The 13743-nt window shown below is 41.6% G+C and overlaps 1 protein-coding gene across 1 annotated transcript in view; it reads left to right on the forward strand.

The window, feature by feature from the left end:
- Positions 1–11164, forward strand: part of ZCCHC2 (zinc finger CCHC-type containing 2) — a 51537-nt gene extending 40373 nt beyond the window's left edge. Inside the window, exons 12-14 of the mRNA XM_057699557.1 lie at positions 853–981; positions 6673–8169; positions 9095–11164. Coding sequence (XP_057555540.1) covers positions 853–981; positions 6673–8169; positions 9095–9162 — 1694 coding nt within the window. The 3' untranslated portion in view covers positions 9163–11164. The remainder of the gene's footprint in view (positions 1–852; positions 982–6672; positions 8170–9094) is intronic.
- Positions 11165–13743: the final 2579 nt, after the last annotated feature.

The raw sequence follows: 13743 nt of genomic DNA on the forward strand, positions 1-13743 counted from the left end.
TTCCATTCACACCTTCTGACTCCAGAGGATCACACATTTTTTTTATTATAAAAATTCCAAAGACTCTACCCAATCTGAAGCACCTGGATTGACAAAAAGAGAAAATTATGTTCAGTATAGATTTAGGTTTGTGTATTTAGTTCTTTGAAAGTTGCAAATTAATATATGACAATTTGGTGATTAGAGTATTTACTAGCTATATAATCTAAAGAAAGTCATTTAACAAATTATTTCATCTTGAGAAATAGCTGCCTTTTTTTTTTTTTTTAACATTCAGAAGCTTACTCCTGGAAGTTTCAAACGCTTCACTGTGTTTTAGTGAACAGATCTAGACTCACTCTACCCCAGTGGGTTGTTTTTTTTTTTTAGTCCATCATTTCTGGTTAGAACTCAAAGGGCCACTCAGTCTATCTGATGGGAAGCAATTTACTCTTTTTAAATACCCAGGCATAGGAAATTTTAACTAAATAGGCATTTTTGGCAGTCCGTTCTATTCTTGAGTTCTTTTAAAGAAATAATTTTACAACATGTTCTGAGGAGGGAAAGTATATAGACCTAAGAAATGGCTCAATGTGCTAATATTGGACGGACCCTGCAAAGAACCTTAATTATGATTTTTTGAAGTTGGTAAGATTGACTTTTTCCTCTGCTTTTGTTTTAAGAATGTATTTGTCAATTATTTTCAGTTAAAATTGTGCTTCTGAAATGAATTTTTACATAGGTCAAGGGCCAGCTTTTTAGGCAATTATAGAAAAACTGAAAAAAAAATTTACAGCTGTTACTAATTTCTAATGGTTCAATTCAAAAATTTATTTAAACAATTCTGTTCTTTAAAAATCATGTTATTTTTAGATGTGAATTTGGACATTGGATCTGGACATGACACATGTGGAGAAACATCTTCAGAGAGTTACAGTTCTCCGTCAAGCCCACGACATGATGGAAGAGAAAGTTTTGAAAGTGAAGAAGAAAAAGACAGAGGTTTGCTCTTGGTGGGGGGTGTGGGGGTGGCAGAGGAAATGTGTGCTCTCACAGTCAGTCAAACATAAGTGTTTTTGTGGTACTGTAAATGTCGTTATTGACTTTAAAGTTAATTGATATAAAGGGCATCTTGTAGACTATTAGCAGTTTGTAGTAATGTTGATTTTTTTAAACCTATTTTACTGCATATGAAATTAGAGAAGACAGTCATAACAAAATATAGTTAGTGTAGAAAGATTGAAAATTTGCGTATTGTTAGATGTACATATGTTAATAATTTTTATATCTTCCTGATGGATTGACCCTTTTTATCATTATAAATATCCTTCTTTGTCTCTAATGACAATATTTGTCTTAAAGTCTATTTTATCTGATAGTAATCTAGCCACTTTAGCTCTCTTTTGGGTATTTGCAGGGTACCTCTTTTTCCATCCTTTTACGTTAAGCCTATTTGTGTCTTTGACCCTAAAGTGTGTCTCTTAAAGACACCTTATAGTTGGATTATGGTTTTTTAGCCATTCTGCCCATCTCTGCCATTTGACTGGAGTGTTTATTTAAATTTACTGTAATTATTGATAAAGTAGGATTTATGTCTGCCATTTTGCGTTTTGTTTTCTGTATGTACTGTGTCTTCAGTTCCTCCTCAAATGGAGGCTTAGAGCCAGAAGTAAGAGTTTAGAGCCTTCTTAGGTCTTTCCTGGGCTTGCATACAACCGTAGAGAAGAGCATGGCCTTTTAGATTCCCAGGACTGTATCAAAGCTTTTCAGAGCTCCCTGGGGACATCTCATTCTTCAGTGATTCCTTCTGAGTTTTTTGGTCAGACTCTTGTTAGCCTCAACTGGTAATGCTACCTCAGGCAGCCAAATTGTTAAACAGTTGCCACAGGTTGATCACGACAAGTGCCCTGCAGGTAAGCACCTGTTAAAACAGAGTGAACTCAAGCTGCCACACAGTCAAATAGTAACAGTTCTTTGGAAAGGGGCTTTTATAGAGCTCCAAGCCCATGTTTCTTAGAGTAGCTGCTTGCCTGCTGGTTTTCATAGCTACTCTGGCTGCACGACTGTTAGTTTACAAGGCTACTTCAGAGCTAGAGAATGCGAGCAAGAACTAGGGCAAGGTGAAATACCACAGCGGTTGCTATTCTTAAAATATTCAGCTGTGTTTCTTTAATAAACACCCTTCATATAGCTGCAAGCCTTTAATTGATTTCCAGAGTTCTGAAAAAGGTGACTTTGATAGTTTTTGCCAGGACTCTTGTTGCTTTTGTGGGGGAGTTGGAGTATCAGAGGTCCTTATTCTGCCCTTCCAGAAATGAGGTATCAAAAAGTGTATGTTGAATCAGGATGTCTTTCTTTGCACGTGATAATGACATCTGATCGATAACATCTTGGTTATGAACATCTGAGTAATGCTGTCTTGGTTATAAGGCGTGTCCATGCTGGTGGGCAATAATAAATGATTTCTCTTGGGCCACTTAAAGATCATAAAGATCCTTAGACCACAGCATTTCAGACGTGTGGCTTTTTCCTGCACAGTCCACAGCTCTTCGAGACCTTAGGCTCTGTGTTACAGCGTCAGGTCATGTCTTAGGGAGCTATGACAATGCTGTTGCTGCATCACATACAATTAAAGCCAGCCTTCACTTTGAGATTATTTTGCAGTCATAGCAAATGTAGCATGCAAGGACTACTAGTTCCACTAATCTGAGGCAGCACTGAGCTTCTGATCTGTAGTTTCCTCATGGAAGAAAAAACTGCTCAGAGCTGTTATGAAGGTTAAGTGAGAGAATTTTTATGCTTATCCAGAGTAAAGAAGCTTTTAGTATATTAAACTTGATTCTGTAGGATGTACAAGTAATCCATGGCTCTGTAAGCTAACAGTGCAGATTTGGCCTTTGTCAAAATTAAGGGTACATCTGCATGCCCAGATGACTCTGCAGCAGCCCTTTCCTTTCATCAGATAGGATGAGTTGTTGGCAGGCCTGCATAGAGGAACTTGCCCTTTTTCAGATAGGCTCCATTATCAAGTGAATAAATGAGCCTTCCCTAAATGAAGTGTCATTAAGGGCTCTCTGAAACCAACTGAGGGGGGAAATATCCACTGTGATAAAAAGTGTTGATCATTTTCAGAGTTTCAAGTGCATGAAAAGGTTGCTTGGAAAAGCATGTGGCTTTGTTGTTCTTGTGGGTCATGATGCGGTTTTGTTGAAAGACTTTATAGTTTTCAAAGTCAGCACAGAAAAGGAGGACCTGTCTCTAAACTGCTGGGTGAATCCTTATAATGCTCAGAAAACCATTTGGGACCATTTAAAATCATGGGGCCATTTGTTACGACTTAAGAAGATTTAAACAAAGTCCAATTCATACAGAAATTTAATTGATCATCTGAAAAATATTACAGCTTCTTTTGAACTTGAATGTTTATTTTTAACTCTGTACTTGTGTGAGGGCATAGATATAGATATAATGACTGAAATAAGTTACTAATTTTGGGGTACTTTTTGTTTTGCAAAGTTTAACAGGAAACTCCTCAGTTATTAAGGGGAGTTTATGTTAGAGCCATTTACTCATAAGTTGAATCTCTTCTCTCTAATGTAAATTATTGTTGTTATAACATTGTTGACATTCTGTGTCACTAAGTAGGTTCTATTTAACCTTTCTCCAGGAAGACTAGTATGATTTGTTTTTAGTATTGTTTCAAAAAGTTTTAGCATCTTAGCTGAATGTAACTAGTTATTACCTTAATAAATATAAGCATTTTAAGTACATAATGCACTTCTGCTTGTATTTGTGAGCAGAAAGATGTTCAGTTAGGCACTACATTTAATTGAATGGTGTCTCTACATAGTACCACAGTATCTGAGTTTATGATATTTAAACACTGTGAATTAGATTTTGTCTTTTGCCCCCTTTATACCAAAAGTCAAGAAATCCGGGGGAAGTCTAGATTGAAGTTATTTCTGTTTACAAGCGTAAAGAGTGATACAGTAATAAAAAAGAAATACAGTTCAATTTTGTATCTGCCACTTTGCTTTTGTTTTTTTTTTTTTGTTTGGTTTTTTTTTTTTAAGAATTGTTTATTGACTGCCTTGGGTCTTTGTTGCTGTGTGCGGGCTTTCTCTAGTTGCAGTGAGCCAGGGCTACTCTTTGTTGCAGTGCGCCAGCTTCTCATTGTGGTGGCTTCTCTTGTTGCAGAGTGTGGGCTCTGGGCGCGCGGGCTTCAGTAGTTGTGGCTCTGGGCGTGCGGGCTTCAGTAGTTGTGGCTTGCAGGCTCTAGAGTGCAGGCTCAGTAGTTGTTGTGGCGCACGGGCTTAGTTGCTCTGTAGCATGTGGGATCTTCCCGGTCCAGGAATTGAACCTGTGTCCCCTGTATTGGCAGGTGGATTCTTAACCATTGTACCACCGGGGAAGTCCCCACTTTGCTCTTTTGTTATAGGAGAAATGGCAGTGCTCTCACATTTGCTCTGCTTCTTGAGTTCTAGCACATTTATTTTATGACTGTAGTGGTAGCTCTAAATTTTCTTTCCCCCACTGGAATATTTAAAAGTAAGAATCTTTATTCCATTCTAAAAGAACTCTGTTCCCTTCTCTGTCTCTAGATAGTTGAGTTAAATACAGTCTTGACTGAACTCCTTTAATTTGTATCATTTATGTGAGACAAATGTGAAGACCTTGGGTTTGACAGTACAGAATATATTGGGTTGGCCAAAAGGTTCGTTTGGTTTTTATCCATAAGATGGCTCTAGTAGCGTTTAAGTTGTCTTTAACTTAATTGAAAACAATTTTGTTAGATTGTATGTGACAGCTGTCATATCAGCATGCATTTAAAAAAAGACTTAACCAAATTTGGTGAATTTTTGTGTAGCCATTTTAATATTGAATATGGCAGAAAAACATTTTTGGCGTATTATGCTTTATTTCAAGAAAGGTAAAAACGCAACTAAAATGCAGAAGATTTGTGCAGTGTATGGAGAAGGTTCTGTGACTGAACATGTCAAAAGTGGTTTGCAAAGTTTTTTCTTGCTGGACGATGCTGCACGGTTGGGTAGACTGGTTGAAGTTGATAGCGCTCAAATCAAGTCATTAATTGAGAACAGTCAATGTTATACCATGCAGGAGATAGCCGACATACTCAAAATATCCAAATCAAGCGTTGAAGAGCATTTGCCCCAGCTTGGTTATGTTAGTTTTTCTGATATTTGGGTTCCACATTAGTTAATCGAAAAAAATCTTCTTGACTGTATTTCTGCATGCGATTCTCTACTTAAACATAATGAAAATGTTTCTTTTTTAAAACAATTTGTGACGGGCAATGAAAAGTGGATACTGTACAATAATGTGGAATGGAAGAGATCGTGGGGCAAGCAAAATGAACCACCACCAACCACACCAAAGTCCAGTCTTCATCCGAGGAAGGTGATGTTGTGTATATGGTGGGATCGGAAAGGAGTTCTCTGTTAATGAGCTCCTTCCAGAAAACCAAATGATTCATTCCAACAAGTACTGCCTCCAGTTAGACCAACTTGAAAGCAGCATGCAACGAAAAGTGTCCGGAATTAGTCAATAGAAAACGCATAATCTTCCATCAGGATAACGCAAGACCACGTGTTTCTTTGATGACCAGGCAAAAACTGTGACAGCTTGACTGGGGAGTTCTGATTCATCCACCATGTTCACCAGACACTGCACCTTCGGATTTCCATTTATTTCGGTCTTTCCGAAATTCTCTTAATGGAAAAAATTTCATTTCCCTGGAAGAGGCTGTAAAAGGGACCTGGAACAGCAGTTCTTTGCTCAAAAAGATAAAAAGTTTTGGCAAGATGGAAGTGTGCAGTTGCCTGAAAAATGGCAGAAGGTAGTAGAACAAAAGGGGGAATACGTTGTTCAATGAAGTTCTTGATGAAAATGAAAAATGGGTCTTTTATTTTTACTCAAAAACCGAAGGCACTTTTTAGCCAACCCAATAAATCAAGTGAATTGCCTAAAATTGACTAAGGTTAAAAATATCTGATCCCTTTCTCTGTGATAAAGGTCTATATTTTATACTGTGCTTCATTCAGTCTCCATTAACCTTTTGTTTCTTATCTGTCCATGGATTTTTTTTAATTTAAGATTTAATTTTTTTAGAGCAGTTTTGGATTTATAATAAAATTGAAAGATAGAGAAATTTCCCATGTATTCCCTGCTCTCACACGTGTATGGTCTCCCCCGTTCCCAACATTGCTCACTAGAATGGCACGTTTTGTTACCAAGGATGAACCTACTCTGACACACCATTATCACCCAAAGTCCATAGTTTATCTGAGGGTTCCCTCTTGGTGTGGCACCTTCAGTGGCTTTGGACAAATGTATAATGATACACACCCATCATTAAAACATCATACAGAATATTTTCGCTGCCCTGAAAATCCCCTGTGCTCTGCGTATTCATCTGTCCCTACCGAGCCCCCATCCCGGCAACCAGTCATCTTGTTATTGTCCCCATAGTCTTGCCTTTTCCAGAATCTTTAAAATAAAGTCCATAGAAAGCCAAAAATTGAAAGAAGGTCAGCTTCGTAGTCAGGAAGCTGAGGGATACATTTATTAGTTCCAAACTTCAGAGTTTATTTTCGATATACTTAAAATTTATTTCTAGTGAGAAGGATGGGAGATTATGCTGTGTTAACATCTATTTGTGTTTGTTTTCATCAGACACAGACAGCAATTCTGAGGATTCCGGAAATCCGTCAACGGCCAGGTTTACAGGTTATGGTTCTGTCAACCAGACTGTCACTGTCAAGCCACCCGTTCAGATCGCTTCACTAGGAACTGACAGTGCAAACCTCTTAGAAGATCCCTTAAACTCACCTAAGTATCAGCATATTTCTTTTGTGCCCACTTTGCACTGTGTCATGCACAATGGTGCCCAGAAGTCTGAGGTGGTCGTTCCTCCGCCCAAATCTGCTGATGGCAAAACAGTCGGGATGCTTGTCCCTAGTCCTGTTGCTGCTTCTGCAATAAGGGAGTCCACGAACTCAACCCCTGTCGGAATACTGGGGCCGGCAGCTTCTACTGGAGAGTCAGAAAAGCACCTTGAATTACTGGCGTCCCCTTTACCTATTCCATCAACGTTCCTTCCACATAACAGTGCACCTGCTTTGCACCTCACAATTCAGAGGCTAAAAGTGCCGCCGCCGCAGCAGGGATCTTCCGAGAGTTGCACAGTGAACCTCCCACAGCAAGCAACCGGGAGTCTGAGCATCGGATCACCAAACACTGCCTTTATTCCTGTCCATAACCCAGGTAGTTTTCCAGGATCTCCTGTTGGTACCACGGACCCCATCACAAAATCTGCATCCCAAGTGGTAGGACTAAATCAAATGGTGCCTCAAATTGAGGGAAACACAGGGACCATCCCTCAGCCTGCCAATGTGAAGGTAGTTCTTTCAGCAGCCGGCCTCTCGGCCACACAGCCACCAGCTTCCTACCCCTTGCCAGGCTCTCCCCTCCCTGCCGGGGTGTTACCCAGCCAGACTTCCAGCGTGCTCAGTACGGCGGCCACATCTGCCCAGTCAGCGGGTGCAGGCATCAGCCAGGCCCAGTCGACGGTCCCTCCCGCGGTTCCTACCCACACCCCCGGCCCCGCCCCAAGCCCGAGCCCTGCTTTGACACACAGCACCGCACAGAGCGACAGCACGTCTTACATCAGTGCTGTGGGCAACACGAACGCTAATGGGACAGTATTGCCACCACAGCAGATGGGCTCAGGTCCTTGCGGTTCTTGTGGGCGAAGGTGCAGCTGTGGGACCAATGGAAGCCTTCAGCTGAGCAGTTACTATTATCCTAATCCAATGCCCGGACCAATGTACCGCGTCCCGTCGTTCTTCACTCTGCCATCCATCTGCAATGGCAGCTACCTCAACCAAGCACATCAGAGCAATGGAAACCAACTTCCTTTTTTTCTGCCTCAGACTCCATATGCAAACGGACTGGTGCATGACCCCGTCATGGGGAGCCAGGCCAACTACGGCATGCAGCAGATGGCGGGGTTCGGGAGGTTCTACCCCATGTATCCAGCACATAACGTGGTTGCCAACACGAGCGGGTCGGGGCCCAAGAAGAATGGGAACGTTTCATGTTACAACTGTGGTGTAAGCGGACACTATGCGCAGGAGTGCAAGCAGTCGTCCATGGAGGCCAGTCCACAAGGTAATCACGAGAGCTCCCAGAGGACTTGTTTTTGAGTGTGCCCGTTCCTCCCTCCCTGTTGATCGCGGTGATTCTGTTGGAGCAGAAAGAGCTGTTGTGTGTCCGTTTACAGAGGTCGCGCTTCCGGTGACAAATCGTAAAATGCAAGCGGCAAAACCTAGTGTAGACACAGGTCACGTGGCACAAGCACGTTCAGAGGCGTTCGTTCCCAGCTTAGGCATAAACCAGAAAGGCACTTCTTGAGGAATATAATGGGGATTTGCAGATCTCTTGCGAGCAGCACTTTTTTTTTTAAGCTGCAATCCCATTGCATAGAGTAAGCAAAATTTTTAAATGCTGAAAAACTAGGAAGTGATAGTCATCTGACATGGAAGATCTTTAGTTGCTTGGGTCTATCTATGCACAACCGGCTAGCCTCATGCGTTTTCCCCAGGCTACACACCCTTCCTCCCCAGCAGACATTTTTTTTTTCAATGCTATTGCATTTTAAAAAGGAACAGAATACTTAAGCACTGGTTTTTGGAGTAAGGAAATTGAAACTAAGTTTAATATTATTATCACCAGAATAAAGAAATTATTCTGAAATAATTACGAGTACGATACCACATTCAGTGTAGACCTCAGACTGTTACCTTTCACTCACATTTGGCTTTTGTCATTTTGCCAAATCTCACACAGAAAAAAAAGTCTTGAATTGGGAGTATGTGCTTGGCATTTTTAAGGGAAAATTGAGTTTGATAGCTTTAGGTTGAACTAAAGCACAAACTTCGTATTACTTTTTAAAAGTCATCTTAGGGACCGATTTGGGGTCATAGTGGCGCGAAAGGCGCCGCATCTGAGGAGCATGTCCATTGGTGTCTTGTAGTGGTTTGTGATGCATTGCCTTGTACGCAGTGACTTAGCAGTTCTGTCTTTCCCGTTTTAGGCACTTACAGACTGAGATACGCACCTCCCCTCCCCCCTTCTAATGATACGTTGGATTCTGCAGACTGAAACAAGTAAAGCTTGCCTACTTAATACACTGAAGTGTGGGGAGTCATGGTTGGGGTGTGGAGGGGAGGAAAGGAAAGGTATTTTGTTTGTGTTTCTTTGTTTATACATTTCCTAGATTTCTATGCAGTTGGGATTTTTCCTTTCTCTTGTACCAATGTCCAAAACAAAAAAGAATGCATTGCTTTTGAGCCTCTGGTCTCCTGGTTCAACAACAGGCTTATCTATGTGATAACATGTAATTTAAACATCCAAACAAACTATCAAAAAGAAAATGTTGATGCGTGCTTTTTTTTTTTTACACTGAATACTTGCTGTGTGCAATGTTTACTGAATCTTTAAAACTGTGTATTTGACCTTTTTTAGTAACACTGGTGACAGTCATATGGTTTTGCAAAAAAAACTTTGCTTCTTCCCCAGCTTTTCTCACTTTCGTCTCAAACTCTGCTTTTCTCCCGCACCCTCACTCTTTCCAGTGGCTGCAGGAGTGCACTGTTCACACTTTGTAAACTGCTCTGCATATAAATCGAGGGTAAAATGTTTCACCTTAATCATAAAGGAGAATCAGACTTCCAAAATAGTGTGTATATATGTAATAAACAGCACCACGTAAATACATATATGCAGCGCTTGTCCAAATAAAAATTAAAATAAGTGGAAGAGAGAGGAAAAAGTAAAACCATATGCAACTGAAAATATGACATATGAAGTGGACAAAGAGCTTTTTCTTTAAAAAAAACAAAAAACAAAAACAACTTTTTACTTCATCATACTTTTTTAGCCTGTTGCTTCAGAGAGACATAAAGTGAACAAACTATTGTGAGTGTGGTTCTTCTGTGTTTGTGTTTGTACTGAAAGTCAACAGCCAACTTTATGTGTAGTCTACCACTGTGTCATGTAAAAGAGACACTTGAGTCAAGATTTCTTCTCCTACACCAACTGTTACAGTGTTTGTTGTGTTTAAAATGTGTATGGTTTATTGCAATCTGAACAGAAGCCCTGCGTTTCTACAAAAGTCAGGTATTTGTTCCCTAACCTGTCTCTCGTAGCAAGTCACTTTTTATAACAGTTTTACCACTATGCTTGATTATAATGTGAAAGACTGAATTCTGAGTGTGTTAAGATGGTATTAATCATGTCAGTGTCACATCACTAAGTTTAATGCTGCTGTTTAAAACAAAAAGTTTTTTTTAAGCCAATCTATGTACTAAATTGCTTCCAGGTAATTTTTGATTTCCTAAAGTGCACTGAGGTTATCTGGAAGACGGGGTGCAGGTTTGGGCTGCTGCCTTCCAACAGCAACGAGCAACTACCACTGTAGAGTCGCAGGTTCAGGGCTTGGGCTTGGGTTTGTTGCCCCAGCCTCAGCACAGAGCAGAAACGACAGATGTTGGTTGTGTGGGGTCACGTTGGTGTGCAGCAGGGGAACTTAAATATTTGTCTTGTTCAGAAGCCGAACAGATTGCCAGACAAAAGGAAACACTTGAAGAAAGAAGCTTCATGTAATGCTTCATAGGTAGAATTTATATTTATAGCACCATTGTACATTTTTAAACCTTCTTTCAGGGGTGGGAGATGAAGGGGAAGGGGGGGTGTGAAGGGGAAGGGGGGGTGTGAAGGGGTAGATGAAAGCTTTAATTTAAAAAAAAAGTTCGAGTAAAGGAAATTATTTTGATTAAATATATTTTATTTGATCTGGGTATTTTTGGACCACATTATTAAATTAATTGTTAAGCTGCAGTTGAGTTGTTCAAGTGAGAGTTTCGATAAGCCCCATACAGACCGCATTGTGAATCACTTGCCAGTTGTACTTTATGGAGCTTATTTTATGATTTAAAGACTGTACTGTACATAGGAGGTATGTTACCTTCTCCTTATTTGTATGTTTACCATATACTTTGATATTTGAAATGTTATGTACTGGAAAGGCCACTTATATTTCTAGAACAGATTGGATTTTATGCAAACTTTTTTCCTTGAATTAACAGCAATAAAAAAAATGAAAAACGGCTTAAGAATTGTGCTTTATTGCAAATTTTGTGAAAGTGAAAGATAGGAAGACATCACACCTGCTGGGTTTTGGGGGGTTTTTTTCCTTGTTAAAGGATCAACCCATTATTTCCCTGCAGTGTGGGCGGTGAATCCCGCAGTTACTTACCACCTGGAAAGTTCTCCCACGAGCACCCACACTGTACGGCTCACCTGCGTGAGCCCTGAAAGGAGAGCCTGCCCTCCTTTGCCTCCTGCGCGCACGCTGGTGCCAGAGGGCAGGTGGCGGCTCGGAGTCCTCGTCACCTGAGAGTGGTGTTTCTGGTTCAGGCCCTCCTTCACCAAAAGCATAGAGGACCTAACCTACGTCCCCAAATTTATTAATACCATTCTGTTCTCCAGGCAACTCTCCCAATACAGTACCTTTGATTTCACTCGCTCTGTCTTCTGTAATCCAGTCTCAAGTCAGTCTTTACACAGCCAGTAATGTATAAGAGGTTGTGGGGAGGCGCTTTCCAAGTGTCCGTACATCCCTCGTTGTTCTCTGGTGACGACTGACATCCTGTCACTCGGCCCAGCCCCTCACATGGTCCCCAACGTTCTGTGCAGCGATGGACACTCAGAGTGATTGTCCTGACCCACCTAATGAATGTTCCCTCTGTGCCCAGTTGGGCAGCGGGTTTGAAAAGATCACAGGACCTCTGATGGTTCTCAATGCACTGCTTTCCCGTTCGCCAGCAAAGAGGCACCTGCAGGTAACCCACGGCAGTTATGGGCCCACCTTGAGTTAACTCACACATCTCCAGTGTCATCACCTGTGTCCCTTAACCGTCCCTTCTCCTTCCTCCCCCCACTACGCCAGGTCACCACGACTCTCCATTTCTCTATTCCTCTTGCCCTCACATTTTACGTCCTCCTTCCCCAAATACACACCGTATTTTTGCTTTTCTTGAGCTCTATAGATAGGATACCCTTTACCTCGTCTTCTGTGATTGTCTCTACTCATCTGGTTTTACAGTCCTGATGCTGCATTCCTGCAGTTTACTCATTTTCACTAACTTTACGATATTGCATTGCATTGCATTGGGGGAGAACACTACGCACGCACACACACACACACACACACACACACATATCCATTCTGCCAACAGACATTTGGGCGGTTTTCACTTGTTTGCTGTTGTAACAGGAGCATTTTTATACTAGTCTCCTGGTTTGTATGTGTGTGAGTTCCCTAGGATATACATCTAGGAATGCAAGTGCTGCGTTGTAGTTTTCCCAGGTTCAAGTGATTTACACTCTTACCAGCAGCAGGCATGCCTCTCAGTCCATATCCCGACACCCTCCTGAGATGCCATGATAGTGCCCTGGGTGGCTTGGGGAGGGAGAAGTAATGTAGGCTGGAGGGATTTGTGTGAGGCTTCATGGAGGAAAGCCTGACATGACAGTAGGGCAGGGCTTGGACAGTCCCAGCGTTGGGCTAAGGGACATGCTGTAGGCAGAAGGTGTGCGTAAAGGCACAGGACCCGAGGTTGCGGGGTGTGCGGTCAGGAGGCAGGAGGCCGGCGGCACAGGTAGCTGTCAGAGGGAACATCTTGAAAGAGTTACGAGATTTGTGGTTTGGTAGGTAAAACAGAGCCAGACTGGAGAATTTGGAGATGACTGAATGAAAAATTGGAAGTCGCCAAGTTTTAAATAGAGAAAAAGTATGTTGACGATAGTTCTTGAAACTGTCAGATGCTTGAAAGGAGGCTTGGAAGTTGAGAGACCGGTTAGGGTAAGGCAACAGGAGGGAGGAGGATGGAAGGAACGCCGGGCTTCAGCGCTGCGTTTTCCCCGGATAGAAGGTGAGCTTGTTTAAAGTCACAGCTGTGAGGATTAAACAATACATGGGAAAGGTCCAACATGATGAAATAGCACCAAGGAGGCACTCAAATGTTCATTGAATTCTGTTTCAGTGGACAGGAGAATTGTGACTGTTTTCAGAGATGAGGAAGATGTGGAAGAGATTTCAGCCTGTCTGAGCCTGTGGTTCATTGGGTGGTGAGGAGCCTAGCACGTAGTCCTTCATTACGTTAAGCTTAGTTGTTTCGGCTCTGTTCATGGATAAAAGACAAAATATTCCTTGTCCTCAAAAGTTAAATCTGTTTGGAGGCAGCTGTGGGCTATATATCCATGGACTGAATCTTGCAGTACCGAAGTAGAGCAAGGTCTTACAAGGCAAATCCACATTCAATTTTTTTTTAATTTTATTTATTTATTATTTTTGGGGGGGTACACCAAGTTCAATCATCTGTTTTTATATACATATCCCTGCATTCCCTCCCTCCCTTGACTCCCCCCCCCTCGAGTCCCCCCCACCCTCCCCGCCCCAGTCCTCTAAGGCATCTTCCATCCTCGAGTTGAACTCCCTTTGTCATACAACAACTTCCCACTGGCTGTTTTACAGTTGGTAGTATATATATGTCTGTGCTACTCTCTTGCTTCGTCTCAGCTTCCCCTTCACCCCCCGTAAGTGCTAAACATCTAATTTTTCTGAGAAGGTTCCAAAAAGATTAAAGCATAGTGTAAATTAATCTCTCTCTTTTTTTTAAC

Source organism: Hippopotamus amphibius, chromosome 11, assembly GCF_030028045.1.
Source record: "Hippopotamus amphibius kiboko isolate mHipAmp2 chromosome 11, mHipAmp2.hap2, whole genome shotgun sequence".
In the NCBI taxonomy this organism is placed as follows: domain Eukaryota; kingdom Metazoa; phylum Chordata; class Mammalia; order Artiodactyla; family Hippopotamidae; genus Hippopotamus; species Hippopotamus amphibius.